This window comes from Centruroides vittatus, unplaced genomic scaffold (genome assembly GCF_030686945.1).
Source record: "Centruroides vittatus isolate TY-2023 unplaced genomic scaffold, ASM3068694v2 contig_658, whole genome shotgun sequence".
NCBI classification, from domain to species: domain Eukaryota; kingdom Metazoa; phylum Arthropoda; class Arachnida; order Scorpiones; family Buthidae; genus Centruroides; species Centruroides vittatus.
Genome location: NW_027122410.1, coordinates 422,543 through 443,245, shown reverse-complemented (window position 1 = coordinate 443,245; position 20,703 = coordinate 422,543). Strand labels below are relative to the sequence as shown.

Below are 20,703 nucleotides of genomic sequence, written 5' to 3'. Positions count from 1 at the left end.
ACTTAAAAGTAGAATAAATATCTATACAATAAAAAAAATAGTTGAAAATCAGCCTTTTTCAATGATAGGATTCAAATTACTATAATCTTGTTACGAGTTGAATTCCATGTATTAACTTAGTATGTTACTTATCCTAAACAGAAATTGACTGTTGTAAGGATCTTAAGTATAGTTTGCTTGTATTATGACGGTGTGACTTTATACTTTTGTCCAGCGCACAATGGTTTTACAGTAACATGTATCATTTACGTCAATGTAGAAGGCAAAAATACTATTGTCAATTGATTACATAAAATTTATCCGCTACAAGTACAATTATTTTCTGCTGTAATATAATTAGTTGTTAACTTTACATTAAAATCCTGACTTCATATTTCTGTCAGCCCTGTATAATTTTATACATTATGAATTTTTCAACAGAGTTACTTGTTGAAATATTCATAATGTAACTATTCTGTTATCAAAATTTTTACAGAATATAATAATCAAAAGCAATATTAAAAACGAATTCTTGTGAATTTTACTTACAAGTGAACATCGTGATGTGGTCATCACGATTATCAATGATATTGTTTGTGTGATTAGTCATACAAACAATATCATTGATAACTGTGATGACCACATCACGATATCCACACCATAAAAGGTTCATATCAAGACTTAGACCTTGGTATGAACCTTTTATTGAGCAAAGGGAGAAAGAGTACTTCTCAAACATTTTCAAAATAAATTAAAATTTAAAAATTCCAAGCGACTTATGAGCATGCTTTGCAAAATCTTTCAGTGAAGATTCTGTGGCTTGGCAGCGTCATAATTGCAAGATTGCTTGTTTGCATCTCTGAGTTAACTTTTTACAAATCAATGCAATTTTGACATAAACATTTTTAAATTATATGGATTTATACATTTTGTTTAATATACAAACAAAATGTATAAATTTATTTCCTATTAAAAATGTGCATTTTCTCTTAGCAATTTCAAAACCAAATTATCAATCTGCTAAAAATAAAGTTTTTTACATTTAGGAATGTTAGAATATTATGAATAATTTGACATTTTAAGTAATTAAATAAACTCAAATTATTATTAGTTATGATTAATTCTCAATATCAAATTGAAGTGTTAGATATGATGGTAAACAATCATCTTTCAATGTCACCTCTCTGATTTATTTTTAAAACATAAGTATTTTCCTTTTTTATAGCTAATAATTTTACCGTTTGTTCATTTAAACAGTAAAATTACATTAAGGTTATAAAGTATAAATAACAAAATTCCTTAATGATTTATTTGAAAGAGAACATCGCCATTAGGAGTGGCCTCTAAAGATGCACTTGGCTGGTACAAAATACTTGGGCATTAATGAATAAACTGTTTTTCAGGATAGTTCTCCAAAAAGTAGTTTTTTACACTTCTAATTTACCAATTTTGCATTTTTTCAATTAGAAAATGAAAAAAATTTAATTCAAAAAATACGTTTGATAATTGTCATACTTTCACATAACATTTTTTCTTTATGATAAATCATAAAGAGATCATAAAACGTACATAAAATTTGAATAAAATTCTGTAAACTTTAATGTAAACATAATAATTGATATGAATTTCAAATAAAATATTTATGTATATATTTTTATAGTCATAATAATATAATAAGTGAATTTAATTTCTTCTATTGATTTGATTGTAATTTTCTCAAATTTATTTCAGTATTATATTATTATATATTACTAATTTATTTTTTACATTTTTTATTTTATAACTTTTAGTATTAACATTTAATATTTTCCATTCTTTATACATAGTACTCTTTTGAAAATCTGAATCACACTTGATCTGAAGTAGCTTTGTTTTTTCCGCTAAATTTTTCAGCCGAAAACAAAAAGAAAGTTTATTTTTTTAAATATATAATGCCTAGTTGTCCTGTATAACTTTCTTTTCTTTATATAAACCTGGCTAATACAAAGCTTTCACTCATCTGAACAATCCAAAATTATTGAAAAGTTTGACTCTCACCAACCCAACAGTTGCGATTAGTAAGAGAATATCATGTTCAAGAATATGAAAGTTTGATGCACCACTACCTTCACTACATGCAGGTGCCGTGTGTGTGTGTGTGTGGGAGGCCCACGTCCATGTGTCTCCAAGTCACTGTCCAGTGAACACGTAAGTATAGTCAACTTTATCTTTGTCCAACAACTCTCAACCAATAAAGAATATCATATTCTAAAATTATTTTTACCACTGTTAAAATTTTGTAATCAAATCTCGTAACTATTCTACATTTAAAAATATAAACTATAAAAGTTTTTCCCTTTTAAATGTTTTCCTACAGGTTCATAGTGTCAAAGGCCCTTTCCTGTCTATCGTGGGTTCAGCCAAGCCTATACTACAACATCAGTAATGAGTTTTGACATATCCAGGTCAAATCGTATATCAAAATTTCCGAGATTCCTATACAGAATTAAATCCAGGTCCTCAAAATGGCAGACTGATATCTTTGATATTTCAGCCATCTGGACATCAAACACAAGACTAATTTACAGAAGAAATTCATATATTTGACATAATAATATGTAAAACAAAGAATAAATACTTTTATGCAGTTGCTTTTATGTAGTATTTTGCAGTTTCTTGCTGGATATTGGTTTTGAGTAGTGCTTATTTATGTATACCCAGTTTGAATCATTAAAAAGAAAAATGTTTTGATTCTAAAATATTTTAAATGATGCCACTATAACATAATATTGTGAGATCCCAAGCTATAGTTTGTTAAATTAAAATATTAATTTTATTAATTTGTAAAATAAAAAGCACAAAACTGGGAAAAATCAACAAGGAAGTAACCAGATTCTCTTCATGATAACACTTCCTTTCTAACTACTCTTCTTCTCGGAGCAAAGATTGATCCAAGGAAGTAGAAAGTAAAATATAGGATTGGATGACAAAGGAGTTGTCCATCAACACTGCCTTTTTGGGTAGCATCTTGACTCAGAGAGAAGATGAAAAGGTATAAAAGGACTAGGAAAAGGTCAAAAAGGTTGTCTAGTTACACCAATCTCATATAGTTTGGCAATACTAGTTCCAGTCCAGTTCAGTCCAAATCTCATCTCTCAAGCCATGACCAACACTGACATTATTGTGTTAAGAACTGTGGTGTCAACAAATCAAGGACATTATGTGATATTCCATCCAACATATCTACAGAGAAACTAATTCTAAGGTATTTTTCGACCGTGAAGTTTATGTTAGAACTCTCTCTCTCTCTTTCTCTTGCAAATGTTAGGCAAAGATAGATTTTAGATTTGTCTGCAAGGATATAGTAACCCCTATAGATAAATCTTATGTCATACTTATGGTGCATGTATCTCCAGCTTATGTGAAATTAAATGTTTATTGTTTTTTGTTAATCGAGTTGCTGAATGACCTACTTCTGGGGGCTTCCTTCCCCTCTAACTTTCCCTCCTCCACCCCTTATTCTATAAAAGTCCTACATATGCAGCTGCTGTCGCAGTTCAAAGATTTCTGTGAACCGAAAAGTCACAGGTGGTGTCAGACCTAACCCAAGGGGTGCTGCCATCCTGTTTACAACATGGTCTTCTTGATTTTATGATTTTAATCAAAAATAATTAATCAGATATCATAAAAAGACTACTAAATTCTTTTTACTTCTATGTCCTTACTCTTATCAATTTCTGTTTGTATCCTTGTCTACTTGGACCTTGTTTAGTAACAGAACAATTTATTACTAAACAAAATATCTTTATTTTCAGGTGAAAATAAAGATATTTTGTTTTGACTTTTCGACTGAGATCTCCCCTATTTGCTAATCGGAAACCACATCAGTATAATAAGTCCTATTACTAAACTAAGTCCAAGTAGACAACGATACAAACAGACCATACTAAAGTTCCAAATACAATCACTATACTTTAATATGTTTTATCATTTATTTTTTTTCCGATCACCAGAAATTTTATAAGTTTATATATGAAAGTGGGAGCTATAAATGTATTTTCTCTATTATTTCACAGTCAATGACAAATCACTGAAATCAAGAATTTCACGAGATACAACTCAAATAGGTAATGTTCAGATTATTCAGTAGATAATCCATGTTCTTCAGATATAGTAACTATGCCAGAGGTTTCAATAATATGAACAAAATATGTAGTGTCATAAAAGCATTTTTAAGAAAGGAGTCAGTGTTATTTAGTATCATATGCTAGTTTAAGAATGCTTCAGAAAATATCTTTATATTCAGTTCTATTTGCTACAGAATTATTTTCTAGATACCTTTTCTTTAGTATTACTCCTACACATTTTAAGAAATAATGAGCATCAACTTGTCAACTAATAATTCTACCCTTATCCTTTTTTGTGACACATATTCCTTCCATTCCTTACTTTATTGTTATTAAATTCACTGTGATGAATCCAATGCTATACTGATAACAATGCCAAAAGAAAAGTATCATTTTATTCACAGCAGTGACAGAAAACAGTTGGAAATGAACAACTTTTGAATTCTATTTTTCTGACATATTTTTCTAGTCGCAGAAATAATACTTTATAGAATTTCAGATTGCTTTGAATTGTAGAATTATGATTTATAGTTAATTGTCATTAAGGTGTAATGTATCTGTCATTTAATCAATAGTTAACTCATAAATTGAACAGAATTATCATACAGATATAAATCATCATCATCTTTAATTAATACACTTGAACGTCCCCCAGTTACAATATTCTATAACCTATTCATGGTATTTTAATCAATATAGAGATAATTGAACAATGGTATTGAAATAACCACATATTAGGCCATAAAACAATATTATTTTTTGAGGCAAATGTAAAAAACAGTCATGTAATTAGCTATTTTTATCATATTTATGCATGTTCAAACAATGCAACTGTTTGAATAACCAATTGCATTGTATTGCAATTAGTTGTGATGCCTTAAAAATTAAATATGGTAAACTTACAAGGATATTTTTGACTGGATGAAATAATTTTTTGATATTTCTTTAAATTCACAACAAACTTATTTTTAACTTCATAATTAAAAAAATAACTGAACTGAAAATATATAACAATAGTAAAACAATAAATGATTGCCGGATTAGATCAGACTATATTACTGCTACTGTTAATAATTAAATGTTAATATAGTACAATCTAATCCAGCAATTCGTCGGCTTTAATATAAGTAGGAGTAAGATAGCATGATCTAATCCAGCAATCATTTGGCTTTATTGTTTTACTATTGTTATATTATCGTTACTTTTATAATTATAAATATAAAACAATAAACATAAAGTTAAGAAATCATAAAGAAAAATTTGATTTAATGATTAAAGAATGAAGAAAACTGTTTTGAACTATATTAATATTAAGCTAGACACCAACCAAATGCAAAATTCTATCGGGTTTAGAATTTCCCAATAGAATTTCGGCATTTGGTTGGTGTCTAGCTTATAATATATTGGGTGTAGCAATGCTGTTTATATTAATATTAAATAAAAAGCACTTATAAATTTTATTATTATTTTGACAAAATTTATCTTAGACAAGAAAAGCATTTTAATAAGGATAATATCAATAGCATTAATAAAAATTAATTTAGTAATTTAATCTAAAAATTTATTATCTATAATCTAAATCTAAAATTTTTTATAATCAAACTAATTTTTGTTTATTCAAAAACATTTAGATATTTGATTTGAAAGCTTCTAACTTTGATATAAATGCAAATTTATATTTATATTGATTGTAGATTGAGTAAATGAGATGAAAGCTTAAAATATCTAAAATGGCTATTGTGCATACCATAATAAGTTGTTTTAGGAATTTGGTCACTGAAAAATGATAACAGATATCATGCTATCTTACTCCTACTTATATTAAAGCCGACGAATTGCTGGATTAGATTGTACTATATTAACATTTAATTATTAACAGTAGCAGTAATATAGTCTGATCTAATCCGGCAATCATTTATTGTTTTACTATTGTTATATATTTTCAGTTCAGTTATTTTTTTAATTATGAAGTTAAAAATAAGTTTGTTGTGAATTTAAAGAAATATCACTGAAAAATGATAACAGATTTCTAAAGAAAAATTGGTGTACATCACTTACACTCAAAACAGGATGAATCAAGACGAACAAGTCTGCCAGAACAAAATGCCACATACATATGTATGAAAGATGCAGAGGGATCTTTTCAAATAAAAATTCACAGTGACAAGAAGCTGAGGAAACATCATTTGTATTAAACTAGTTTTCTTGTAATTTTTTTTTTATTTTAGGATTAATATGAATTCAGCATTATTGAAAATATACTGTAAACCAGGATTGGACAACATGCCGATCATTTAATACGAAAAAATTATTGTTATACAGGCGTTAGATTACAAACAAATGTCGCTATATTCACAAGCGCTTTCGACGAGATTATTTTCGTCTTCGTCAGGTCAATACAGATGGTTAATATCCTTTTTCAAATACAAATATCGAATAATTTCAACAATATTAACGCTTTGGAATAGACTCAAAGACGGAACGGAACGTACAAAAATTTAAATAAAACACGTGTGGATGTAATGCGCATGTGCTATAAGTCGCCGAAATGTGGAGCTAAATATGATGTCTTAAACCATATCAACCTGTACCATCTGTATCAACCTGACGAAAACGAAAATAATCTTGTCAAAAGCGCTTGTGAATATAGCGACATTTGTTTGTAATCTAACGCCTGTGTAATAATAATTTTTTCGTATGAAAATATACTTTCTTTCAGATATTTCAAAACACAAAACTGTTTATCCATATGATATTATTTTCACTAAAAAGATATTAGTGAAAATGTGACCAATCTTTCATAATAACTATTGAAATTAATTTATAATATAAATAATAAGTAATTAAATTGGATGAAAACAAATTCTTTATAAAAAATATTACAATTTCAACTATCAGTATAGTTCTAATTGATCAAAGATTTATATTCAGGCAGTATAAAATAAATGTATGCAGTCCGCAATCTTGTGTTAATTGAATTCTTGATAAGTGCAAATTTTATATGTTAAATGTAGAAAAGTTAACATGTTGAAGAACTTTAAATATTAAATGCTTCTTCAAGTGTTTAAAAAATGCAACACTTTTCAAAATGAAATATAATATGTATGAACCATTAAAAATAATCAGAATGTCAAAACAGAACATGCATAAATATTATGCTAATTTCATTTCCTGTCAATAAACAAATTCATTTTCTAAATTTGTTTATTGAATATTTCCTGAATAAGTTATAAACAAACTTGATATAAATGTTTATTAACCTAGTATAGTAATATTATATAACCCAAGGTTTAGATGCTAGAAAAAATTAATGAAATAAGTTTAAAATTCGTATACTTTTGCTGATTTTAACATTAGTTTTTCAAGAATACAGCCATTAAAGAACAATATCTAAAATTTTAAAAAATTGGCATTTTTTTAAAGGAATATCTTTAATGATACAACCAATGAAAACGTTGAGTTTTAAAGTTGTTTTTCTACTTTAATGCAATTTTCATTTTATTATACAATATTTACATATTTTATTTATTGTTTTTATGTTTTAATTTATCGTGAGTATGCATGGACGTAGTCGGCATACCTGCGTACGTAAGGCCTCAATGAGTGTGGAAGAAGTGAAAGAAGTATGTTTGGATCACGCAGTGTGGAGGCAGCTCATTCACTTCCAACCCAAAAGGGAAAAGGCACGAATGTATGTATGTATGTATGTTTTAATTTATTATTAGGGAATTTGATTGTGTTATTTTTACCTTAAATTATGTGTATTTGCTGTCTTAAGTTTATTAAAATAGGTATTGTTTAGGGATGAATTGGCTTTCCATTATTTATTATGGGAAAAATTGCTTTAGACTTTAAACAATTCAGAATTCGAACAGCCTCCTGGAATGAATTAAATTCAAACTAGAAGGCAGTACTGTATTTTATATTGAAAAGTTGTTACTTTTATAAATCTGATGTTTATAATGTTTCAAGTTGGTTTTTTATTGTAAAATTAAAATTTAACATTAAAAATAAAATTAAAATTTTTATATTTAATACAATACTGATTATTTGTATATCATTTAGAAAATATCTTTCCAATGAAGTTCTAGCCATACTTTAAGCTTGCATGTAGAGAATTATGATATATTTATATCATAGTTATATTGATATATTTATTAAATATTTGTATTTATGTATAAAGTTAATATTTTGTTTGTTTTTTGATTACATATACCGTATATTTCCGCAGATAAGACGATAATCGAATCATAAAAAAAAGCCCTCAAAATCCGGGGTCATCTTATAGGACAGATACAAAAAAACTGTTTTAATTTATATAAATTTCAATCTAATTATAAAAAAACGGACAAATCGTAATTATTTACTAGTAGAGAGTGGGGTATGTCCACAAAATAGAATAGCCATACGACATTTTTGCGAATAGTCAAGGTCATTACCCAAATGCCCAAATCAGTGCGAACGTTTGCAACAATAGCAAGGCAGAAAATAAAATTTGTTCATTCAAAAAATTACGAATAGTACATAATTCTGTATACACTATACAGTATTATTATCCAGATGATGATTGCCAATCTAAACTCATAAATTCATAGGCCGTTGATAGTTTGGGGGTCGTCTTACAGGACAGATATATGCTAAAACTGTAAAACTTTGACGAAAATCTATACCTCGTCTTATCTGCAGAAATATACGGTATGTTTTAATCAAATATAAAGATCAAATTTAGATATATAAATAATTTCCTATATATTTCATTTGATTAAATTTATATTTTTTCATATTATTATTCACGTAAAATGAATTCAAAATGTTTTTATATAAACTATATTTTCTACATTTTTGTACTTATTAAACTGTAAACAAACAAATTTTTAATATAATTTCAAAAAAATTTTGTTTTTAATGTCTAGAGAATATTCAAATTACTTGAATTACTTTATTGTACAGCACTCAATTTTGAAATAAAATGTTTGCTACAAAATATCATTACAAGAAATAAAAGTATATTGATAATATAAATATAAAAACAAATATAACAAAGTATCAAAAATATTGAGATACTTTTCATACGAATTTGCATTTATTATTCTTATTATTTTGGATTATTTGCATTTATAAATTCAATAAATAGTAATGTAAAAAGAAATTTTTATAATTGAAAATTCAGTCTGAAATATGCGAATTTTAAAAGATCACAAAACTAAATATATTGTTATTCTTGATGTTATAATTATTTATAATTCTAAAGAGAAAAAATTTATATTTTACTGTATTTTTAAGTTTTTCTATTTATACTGTAACAAATTTTTTAAAATGAAAATACTATATGCATATCAGAAATTTAAATTTAAATTAAAACATATAGAATATCTCTAATTGTTAAATATTAAAAAACAGTTTATAGATATAATAATAATTGTAACAACAAATAATAAAACTTAAAAAATTATATTTTAAAATGTATATTTTGTAAAATATTAAACTGAATATGTACGTACATTCTACACTTAAATAAGCAGAAGCAGTGTCAGGAGTACCAATTCCATTTGATACTTCGCAAGTATATTTTCCTGTGTCTTCGGCCGACGTAGGATTTACAAACAGAGTGCCGTCACGACGAACGAGGGTACGAGTTTCTAACCACGACAACTGGGAGATTTCTACTCCGTTATGAAACCATTTATGAGTAACATTTGTAGGAAGAGCTTTGGCTTCACAAATAAATTCAGCTTTTTCTCCTTCTAATTTAGTAATATTTCTCGGTGGTGTAGTTATTACAGCCGGTCCTAAAATTAAAGAAATTATTTTAAAATGTTCTGATTCATTTATTCAAATATTCGTAGCAAAACAATATATGTTACGATGAAAAATTTCAATAACTGTAATCACCAAAGTGTAAATGAAAATTTACAACCTGCTACAATGACTTTAGATATTGCAGAAACACTTCCTTCTCTATTTCTTGCCATACATAAATAATCTCCTATATCAGTCTGTTGTAAATTGGTAATCTGAAGCTCAGTGGGTAATATCTGCATATTATTACTTTCTTCTATTGGTAAATTATCCTATGATAAAAAAATATATATATAATATTTATAATTAAATTCTGTACAAGTTATATTTAAGAAGGAAAAAATTTTCATATTTATTTTTCAATTAGTTAATAAAAATTTCAACTCATATATACATAAATAATTCAGAAATGTTTAATATGAATCAAATAAACACATAAGATACAAAAGTTAATATATTTTATTATTTTTATTATTTTATTATTTATGTATTAAATAATTTTCTTTCTTGTATGTTGATTTGATTCAAGAAAATACTAAATGTAAAATAGTTTCTATCAAGCTTACTTATTAAACTATAAAGTTATAATTTAAAAAAAGTTTTTATAAATGTATATTTGATATACAACTATATTTTATTTATTTTTCTAATGAAACTTTTTATATACAATCGTAAACATTTAATTATACAGAATAGTTCATGCAATAAAGATTACTTAAATGTCATGATTTTTAGTAACTTGTTTACCTTCAGATAATAAAACAAATATGAAAACAACTTTATGTAGCAATTTGTTCTGAAGCATGATCTATTTCAGCGTTTCTCAACCTCTAACGAATCGTCACCCCCTTCAATAAAACCATTACGTAGTATCGCCTCCTTGACTTCAAAAAAAATTTTGTTGGGCTTTAGCCTCAGCCCTCACTAAATAGACTAGTGACTAGTATAATGTTATTTGTTTAATTATTGTATGATATAACGAATAAAATATCTAATTATTCTTAATATAATGTTTTACTATATCACCCAAAAATGTTTTTGCCCCCCAAAATATAAATTGTTACTAATCGCCCCAACATGGAAAAATCGCCCACATTGAGAAACACTGATCTATTTCAAACTGATAGGATTAGAATGGTAAAAATTCATATCAATGATCTGATAAGGAAGCGAAGAAGTTTCAAAAATTTATCAGTAATTATTAGCTAACCCCTTCGAAGGAAGTATGATAATTTTAGTTTTGTTTTCATAAAAAAACATTTTGTGAATTCTTATTAAATCATTACAGTAGAGCATCGATTATCCGACCCCCGATTAACCGACCGCGTTCTAGTCGGCAAATTCAAATGTCCGCTAGTGATGTGGCGCTACAATATTTGGTTATGTCTTGGCTACTTTAATATTATTTTTGTTAAATTTTTGCATGTTTTAGCTGGCAGCACTGGCTCGACCGTGAAAGGGAGGCTAGTATTTAAACCAGGCCTAATACACTATACTAATAATGTATTCTTTCATACTTTTCGGTTATCCGACTTTTCAGTTATCCGACCAACCCCTGTCCCCAATTGAGTCGGATAATCGATGCTCTACTGTAATTAATTTTTAATAAATATACTAAAATCTTAATCCATCTGACAACAAACAATGTCATAAACTGGATAAATCAAATAAAATAACTGATATCTTTCAATTTGATTTTAACTGAGTTTTCAAGCATTTATGATATAATTGCAAATACACTAGGTTCACTTAAATAGCTATCCAGGGGCAAAAGAGATCTTTCCATCATTGCACAAGTGTATGCAGGTGGTGCATGCTTGTTCCAATACAAAAATAACCAAAGGGACTCAATTTAAGATAAAATAATCTCTGACTGTAGAGGATAAAAACAACATTGCAGAAATTGATACAAAAAAAAGAGAACACGTTCAAAATGACTGCCTTTGGTGGCAATACAGAGATGTATATGAACAAGCATGAAATTATGGGTGTTATGTGGCATACCTGGGCCATATTCTGGTCACCGTCTCTCACAAGCCAGTCGCTGATTGGCTAATCTGAATGATTAGCCAATCAGCGACCAGCTTGTGAGAGACAAGAGACCAGAGACAGTGACCAGAATACGGCCCTGGTGTCATTGTTCACATACAGTACCTCTTGTATGAGTCTCTCCTGTTTACCAATAATGTTGGTGCTGCTGGCTATGCAGCATATACCAATGCTCTTAGATGACCCCCATAGGAAAAAATTTAAAGAGGTCAGTCTGGAACAGTGGTGCAATCAAAGATGGGAAAAGAGGTTGAGCTAATAATTACTAATAAAAGGAGGGGCAAAGGGGTGATCATCCACTATAGAAAATTAAAAAAAAAGAATTAAAGAAAAAATAGTTCATGCTTGCTTACTCATTTATAATGCTTAAATAGCATTATAAAAATGTAATTATTATTATAAATTTTATAATAAAAAGCAGCAAAACTTTTTGCTTCCTATTTGAAATTTTTGGTTGCACCACTGGTCTGGGAAATGTGGTGGCCATAGAACAGAGCTGTGCTGTCTTATACAATGGTTTACAAACTGCTTTGTGAGCCACCGACCTATGTATGTCTGAAAATAAGCTAGTATGCCATTGTGGTAGGACCAAACCTGCTTTAGTTACAAGCAGCAAGTCATCAAGCAATTCATCCACCATTGTGTTCAGGACGTTCAAATATCAGTCATTATTCATAGCGTCATTAATGAATACAAGACTAAAAAGCTTCTTGCCCCATATTCCCATGTGATAAGCCCTCATGACAGATATTTATATATTTTTTATATATTTTGTGAAGTGTAATTATAAGGGCTAAAAGCTTTACATAATTAGGTTAGGTTGTGCATTTGTGTCTGCTGCAATTCACAACCTAACCTAATCTAGCTTAACCAATACTAGAAAAAACTCTTTTGTTCCTGGATAGATGTTTAAGTGAACACCCAATACATAACACATTATATTTGTTGCTTATTTATAAAAAAAAACAGTTTATTTTATATCTTAAAAATTTTCATGCCTTAGAAGCCAAAAATGGCAATATAGTATATGTGCAAACCCAAGAAATCAGTAAGCAACAAAATATAATTAATGAAATAAGAAGGAAAAATAATACTATTGAGTTTAAGCTAAAAAAAAAAAAAATACAATATGCCAAAGAACACGAGAATAAAGCAGCAGAATGAAATTTTGGACCGCTACCTACGAAATGATTATCAATCAATGATGAAAGTAGGAGATTTTATTACAAGAATCTGATAAAACAAAACACCACCTTTGGTTAAATTCCACCTAAGAAGCCACATTTGGAAAAAACTCGTATAATTGGACAATGAAACTTAGACGAATAGATTGACTCTATTAAATAAATGTTTTTTAAAGTTTTCTTTTCTTAAATTTATCATTCCAAAATTAAGGTGCATGTTCAATATCATAGCATCTTATAATCTGAAAAATACACTACACACAAGCTTCATCAACAGAACAAAATCCAGAATTGTTCTATTGAAAAAGCTTGTATCGAGAGACGATTTACTGTATTTTTAAGTATGGCACATACTATACACTACACACTTTTCTGTATTGTATTATTATTATCTAAAAATTTATTTTAAGTTTGATCTTTAATTGTTTATAATATAACGAGGTTTCATTTTATTGTAAACAATAAAATGATGTACTATTCATGAAATTCATTTACATACAGTCAAAAACATTTAGAAACATTTATAATTAGAATAATAATACAATTATATATCAGGCATGGCCAACAAGTTTATTATGATTAACTGATTGACAACTGCATCATTTTTGGATAATTACAGATAATATGGAGCATTAAAATGTAAAAAACATTTGTAAATTTAATACAAATATTAATTTCATATTTTCCACAGCAAAATCTTTTAAATATTGCTATGAGGTTGATAATTATGTGATCAGCACGATAATATGTAGCCATCTTTGTTTCCGATTGTGGCATAGTGAATAAGAACGTGTGCTCATACAAAATGAAATGTACCATTTACTTCAATGACTGTAGAGAGATTATGTTGTTATTTTAGAAATAGAAGTTGTGCTCTAAACATTTTCAGTTAGGTGAAAAAAAAACAAGTGTGGTAAAAAGAAGCAAATGTTAATTTGCAAAAAGATAAATAAAATTCATTTCTGTTGCAACGAAAAATAAATATTGCTGTTTATATTGTCTTTACTAAACTGAAATCATCTGAAATGTCAATTACTGTGCAAGAAATAAAAATAAATACGTTTTGCACATAATTTTATAAGAGTGGGTTATTATAAAATTGCTTCTACAAGAGAATAAAACGTAGTAAAAGATCATTAGTACTTTTGACTCGGGAAAGTAGATCGCACCCGATCAAAAGTCGGTCAGGAATGATATATATTGTATATCGTAATAATTTAAATAATAAATTTCTTTAGATATTAAAAACTTTTTGATAAAACTAAACACCATCTATCGAAAAAAAAAAATACATTTTCAATAAATTATAGGTTTTATAAATTAAGAGATAAAATTGCTTTTATAATTGGAGTCAAAACATTAAAAATTTTCACAGCACTTAGTCAAAATTCTATTCACAATGTTAAATTTGATTGTGTGTAATGCAATAAATAAATAAAATGTATTCATTTTCCCGCAGTTCGGTAAAACATAAAAACGTTAAAATTTTATTTGTTTTAAATTTTAATCTTTTAATTTTTCCAAGAAATTTATTTTTACCTTTTCTTAGCAATTACTCATGAATATTTGACTTTTAAGATGCGACAAAGAGCACCTTTTCAACATAAAATCTTTACGATTAACTAAATTATTTATTTTGGAAATTTATATAATTCTGTCGCGTTTTAAACCTACGGTAAAAAATTGAATTATATAATATGAAATTAATGAAATTTTATTCCGAGAATAATTATACGCGTATAATATAAAATAAAAGTTTAGAAAATAATTTGAAAATTTTAATGCATTTTAGAACATTAAAAATAATTAAAAGCCTATAGAAACTTGAAATAAAATTAGAAATTTTTCATGCTTAAAACATAATATAAACTCTTCATAAATTTTTAAAACTTAATAAAAGTTTATTATAAAAAGAAAATTTATTTTAATTTAATAAAATATAATTAATATAAAAAAAAACCTTTAATTAGAAGAAATTTATTATTTTAAGATAGAAAAATATAGTAAATTTTAAAGATGCTTTATTGAAATAATTAAGTTTAATTGTAATTATAAAAATGTATTAAAATCTTTTTTGAATTCATTATTAATCAGAAAAAGTGTAGATATAATATCGTTTTGTTCTTTTCAAAATAAAATGTTAATATCATTAAAAATACGTGAATTACTTTGAGCATATTATGCTGCTTCTAATAAATTATAAAACATTTTACTAAAATATATTCATAATAATTAAAAATCTAGGATAAAAATATAATTCGAAGATAAATAAACAAATAAATGGAGGATTTTTATTGTTACATAATGTTTAAAAGTTCTTGATACCAGAGAAATTTTAAAAGCAATTTTATATAGGTTTAGGCAAGGATAAGCTTAGAAAAAGGTTAACTTTTCTAGTGTTTACCGTATTTTACGGACTATAAGACGCACCTTAATTTTTAAGCAATTTTTTAAAAAAATACCTATAAAACACTACGGACTATAAGACGCATCTGAATTTTGAAGGCAATTTTTCAAAGAAAGAAGTGCATCTTATAGTCCGTAAAATACGGTAAATGTTTCTATAATATGTGAAGGACGTAATGAGAAAACTAATTATTTTTATGTTTGTTTTCAAATTATGTACGTTATAAAATATAATCAATGAAAAAAATTTAAGTAATGTTAAATTTTCTCAACTTTTTATATATTATGTGACTATATCACATTTTTTTTTCTTATGCAGTTTTGTTGTAATATATTTTGAATATATTCATCGCATAATCTTCTCATCATGTATAATTTATGGCATATATTTCATTATATTTTTTCCCTATATTTTCATATTACATCTTTGGCACCTTTCAATTCTTTCAATTATTCATTTCCGACTGGTGGATAGCATATTACATCTTCTACATTGATTCTACTACCTTTTTTATTGATTTACTATTTTTTAACGTATTAGTTGCAACATGTACAGCTAGCAGTATATATGAAGCTATTACTGTTCGGTTGGTGGGTCGTACGGCTAGAATACGTATATATTTGACAGTCGGCAATACTTATGATGTAACAAAAAAGATCAGTGAAAAGAAATTTGGCAAGATGTTAATGAATCATGATGAATGAATAATTCCCCTTTGCTGTTTTAAGATTATTTCTTTGCTAATCCATCACCAATATTCTATCACAATTTATCATCATTACTTTTATTGCATTATCTACAGTCAATATATGCAATAAGGAAAGAATTTTTTATACGTGTCGTTCTATATTCAGACATTTTAAAGTTTGATGTTCGGATCAAAGTAAATAATACATTTTTTAAACACTTATTTTTATTTAAAGTTAATATTAGATGAATATTCTAGTATATATCATAGATAGATGTATAATCTTATATTTATACAGTACTTATGTTAATTATGTTAACATCATTGTAATTACATAACAATAATAAGTAGTATATATTTAAATTAATTTGCATTCAGATTATTTATTGTAAAAATATAAAATATAACATTTCACAAAATTACATAAGAGAGAAAAAATTACATTTGTTAGGTCCTATAAAAATATTTTAATATTTTTGACAAAATTTGAACTCACTTAATGTTACTAAATCTATATTTTATTTGAATTTGATAGTTTATGAAATCATTAGATTTTTTGGTAACAAATACAAAAAAACATTAAAAATCTATTTTAATTATTAATTAAATATTTTAGTATGGAATCAGTTCATAATATTCTTCTCATATACAGTGGGTGTTCGGTTAACGAACATAATCCATTCCAAGACTTTGTTCGCTATCTGAATTGTTCGTTAACCGATTATCGATTTACCATAGGTTTTTATGGAAATTTAATTAATTCATTCTGGAGACCCAAAAAAATAAATAATATATACTTTCTTACTATGTTTATTTATATGTAATAATAAAAATACATATATATGCAGTCTTGCATTTTTATTAGTCATGTTTTTTCCATTTGTGGGGATCAAAGAATCTGTCCAATGTTGATTGCTTTTCTCTCTTCTTCAGAATTTTTCGAAAGTAATTAATAGCATTGTAATTGTAGAGATCCCCGAGCCTATTAACCTCAACTGGTTTGGATGCCATTCTAAGACCATTGTTCTGACATCCTACCACTTCGTCAAAAGATGTTTAATAGCAGATATCAGTATTAATCGTCTTTTTCAGAAGAAAACATATCTTGCCAAGTTTCTTGGCATTCTTCTGTCGTCAGATTCGTTTCAGGTTCCATTATGAGGTCTTCAATGTTCTTTATTTCTCAGATGTGACTTTTGTTAATCCTTTAGCTGCTTCAGTCTTCTTGATTGTACTGTATCTTTCTTAGATAAGATTGAACTGCAGCCTACTGTAGACCTGTTCAAACCGTACTGCCCAGCACACATCAGACATCTTCTGCCCACTCTCTACCTTTGCTATTATACTCTTACCTTTTGAAAATAAAAACTTGTGCAAAACTTAACGAGTGCCTGCCTGACAGTCTTGCAAATACTATAAAAAACTGTTTCTGTCAGAAAAATAAAAGGCTAGACTTGCAGAGAGAGTTTCAATGTTTGGAGGAATACTGTCTGATCAGTAAATACTGAATTGAGCGTCAATGTTGACATCGCCTGTGCTCTGAAAAGCTTTGAATTGTTGCCTGAAAACAAGGGAAGACCAAATGATATTCATTATTTTATGTTGCTTCTTCTTGTGTTTGTTCTGTGAGGTGTTTATTATCTGAACATAAAAATCTTTCACGAAAGTGTTCATTAACCGATCACCCACTGTATAATCAAATTTTAACATCTACAAGTATTGTGATAGTATGCTCAACATTTTATCAGTAATACATGATCTTCCAAAAAGAATGTTAATTTTTGGAATTTTATTAAATTACAGTATTTATATTAATTATTATCTGAGAAGTATTTGATGTATATTGATCAATAGAGTAACTGGCCAAGTTTCATCTCTCATCTGCATTCAAATGTCTACTACTTCTAAGAAGTTCCATAAACAAAAATAGCATCTCTGCAATAGAGAAGGTGTTTTGTGTTATTCAGTTTGTAAAGTCAGAATCACTCATCATTGCGCAATATAAGTAACCTGCAGGAGCTGTAAAATTGTGATTGCTACGGAAGGAATGACAACATATATGCTGTAGTGAGTGTAGGAAATATTTAAGTATCAGTCAGATGTGTGCCATGTGACATAAGGTGCATGCACTGAGAAACTGTGATGGGAAAATGTGAAACATGGATAGTTTTCTAACATTCTAACATACATTAAAACATTCTTAGATAATAATTAACATAATTACAATAATTTAAAATAGTAGAATTCTTTTTGGATGACCCTATATTTTGACACAGCCAATAACAATTTAACAGACACTTATATATGTTCAAAAATGTACAATTGCTGTTGAATCAGTGCTGATGTGACAATGCTACCAACCAGACTGTGCACAGAAATAACTGGTATTGTATAAATCAAGGATTTCGTGTGGCCACACAGAAAAAAGTCTAATGGCTACAGATCTGGAGAATTAGCTGACCAATTTACAAGGCCATCTCTTCCAATACAACAACATCGAAATGTAAGATGCTCCCAAGCTAGTTTTGCCAAATGAACCAGAGCCCTCATCATGCTAAAAACACATCTCCTTAAATCTACAGGAATCTATATTTTCAAGTAGTTCTGGTAACAATCCTTGAGTAAAATATCAATAGAAATAAGTATCTGCATGCAGCCAAGAAGGTAACAGGTAGGGTTCAGTCAAAAAATCATCTGGAATGTTAGTCTACATTGTTGACTGCAAAACCTAATAAAGCTAAATGTTACTTGTGGATTGTTATAGCTGTTTTTTGCACTATAAACTCCCTCTTGAGTAAAAGAGTCTTCGTCACTAAACATCAAAGTTTTGAGAAATTCTGGATGTTGTCTGCTTAAGCAAAAAAATCAATAAGATAATTCAATTCATGCAGGATAGTCATCAGGATGAAGTGCTTGTATATTTATAAAATAACATGGATAAAAATTCCTAACTACGCCTCAATTTACATGTAGTACATTAGCAATTGCTCTGGTGCTAATAAAAAAATCATTTTCATCATTACAATACTTCTTCAAGTTGCGGTGTGTAAACTAACTATTGTCTATTCAGTATTCACTCTACTATCTATGAATGAACCATATTCTTGCAATTGATGATGAGTGACGTAAAGACTAAATAATAAGGATATCTTTGGTTATAAGATAATTGACACTAGACTTACTGTGTTTCCCTACTATTCTCATTAGAACTACAGTAAGAGAAATGCATATCAATAAGCTTAACTGAATCGCTCCATATTTAATAAAATGCTAGTAATCTTTCCGATTTTACAGAAATTGTCATATTTGCATAGTCTAATGACAATTACTTGAGTGATATCATTTGATATTTACAAAGGAAAGACAAATAGGAACTTAAGATTGTTACAAGTTTGGCTTCACAGCAAAATAGTTGAGCTGTAAAAGCGGCATACTTTCAGTTAAATTTGATTTTTTTATCTTGTAAGGTAATGCAGATTGGACTCATTTATAAAATCAAAATTGCTTTTAATTACTTCCTCTACCATTCCTCTAAGTTTGTCTACATAATTTATGAGCACCCTGTATATATGACATTGTAATTAGAAAGTTTAAAAATTAAATTCCTACACTTATTAGAAAAATTGATTATTGATTTTTCTAAGACATTTATATATATATATATATATATATATACAGGTAGGCCCCCTACAATGCGGTAGATATGTTCCTTGAAAATATCGCGTTGTGGGAAATCGCGAAATAGGAGACACCAACTTAATACAAAAACTGGAATTCAGTTCTAAAAAGAGAAAAACTGCCTTTTATGGTGTAACATTTTCATCATTTTTTAAATTTATGTACATAAAAAGCTTAAATAAAATTCAACATCATATAAAAACTGAAAAGATTATGATTTCAAGTCAAAATCAAAAAGAAACATAATGTTATGCTCACATATTCAGTCCTCAACGTCTCTTATTATAGCTGTTCGAGAATGTTTGAACGGCCTTATTTCAAGATCTGAGCTTGTTTCATCAAGTTCCACTGCACTTATGTGATCTGTTGCACTTTTTCTGTTATGTAAAAGATAATTCGTTTCTAAATACCCTAAACCGCGTTGTAAAAATACCGTGTTGTAAGAAAATTTCCGCGTTTTTCCAACCGCGTTGGAGTGAAAACACGTCGTAGGAGGCCTACTTGTATATAATTCAAAAATATATAATTACGTGATGCATGTTATAAATATGAAAAATTTTAATTTCAGAAAAATATAATAAAGCATTTTAATTAAAACATTTATTTCTTACACCATAGATATATAATTTAAAAAATGCTGCTTTAATGGAATACCATAAACTTGAAAATGTAATAAGTAAGTTTATTTTCTGTATTATTTTTCAGTTTTTTTCATTCTATTAAAGTAATACTCATTAATTATATTATAACTAATTTCATAAAAAAACATAATAAAGTTCAAATTGTGTTCTATACCATTTCATAAAAAATAAA

The 20,703-nt window shown here is 27.6% G+C and overlaps 1 protein-coding gene across 17 annotated transcripts in view; it reads right to left on the bottom strand.

Moving 5' to 3' along the window:
* LOC136980013 (protein turtle-like) overlaps positions 1 to 20,703 on the bottom strand; it is a 339,436-nt gene that overhangs the window by 169,819 nt on the left and 148,914 nt on the right. For all 17 annotated transcript variants that reach the window (XM_067276045.1, XM_067276040.1, XM_067276043.1 and 14 more), the window contains 2 exons: positions 10,003 to 10,156; positions 9,587 to 9,874 (listed from right to left, as the gene is read on the bottom strand). In XM_067276045.1, coding sequence (XP_067132146.1) covers positions 9,587 to 9,874; positions 10,003 to 10,156 — 442 coding nt within the window. The remainder of the gene's footprint in view (positions 1 to 9,586; positions 9,875 to 10,002; positions 10,157 to 20,703) is intronic.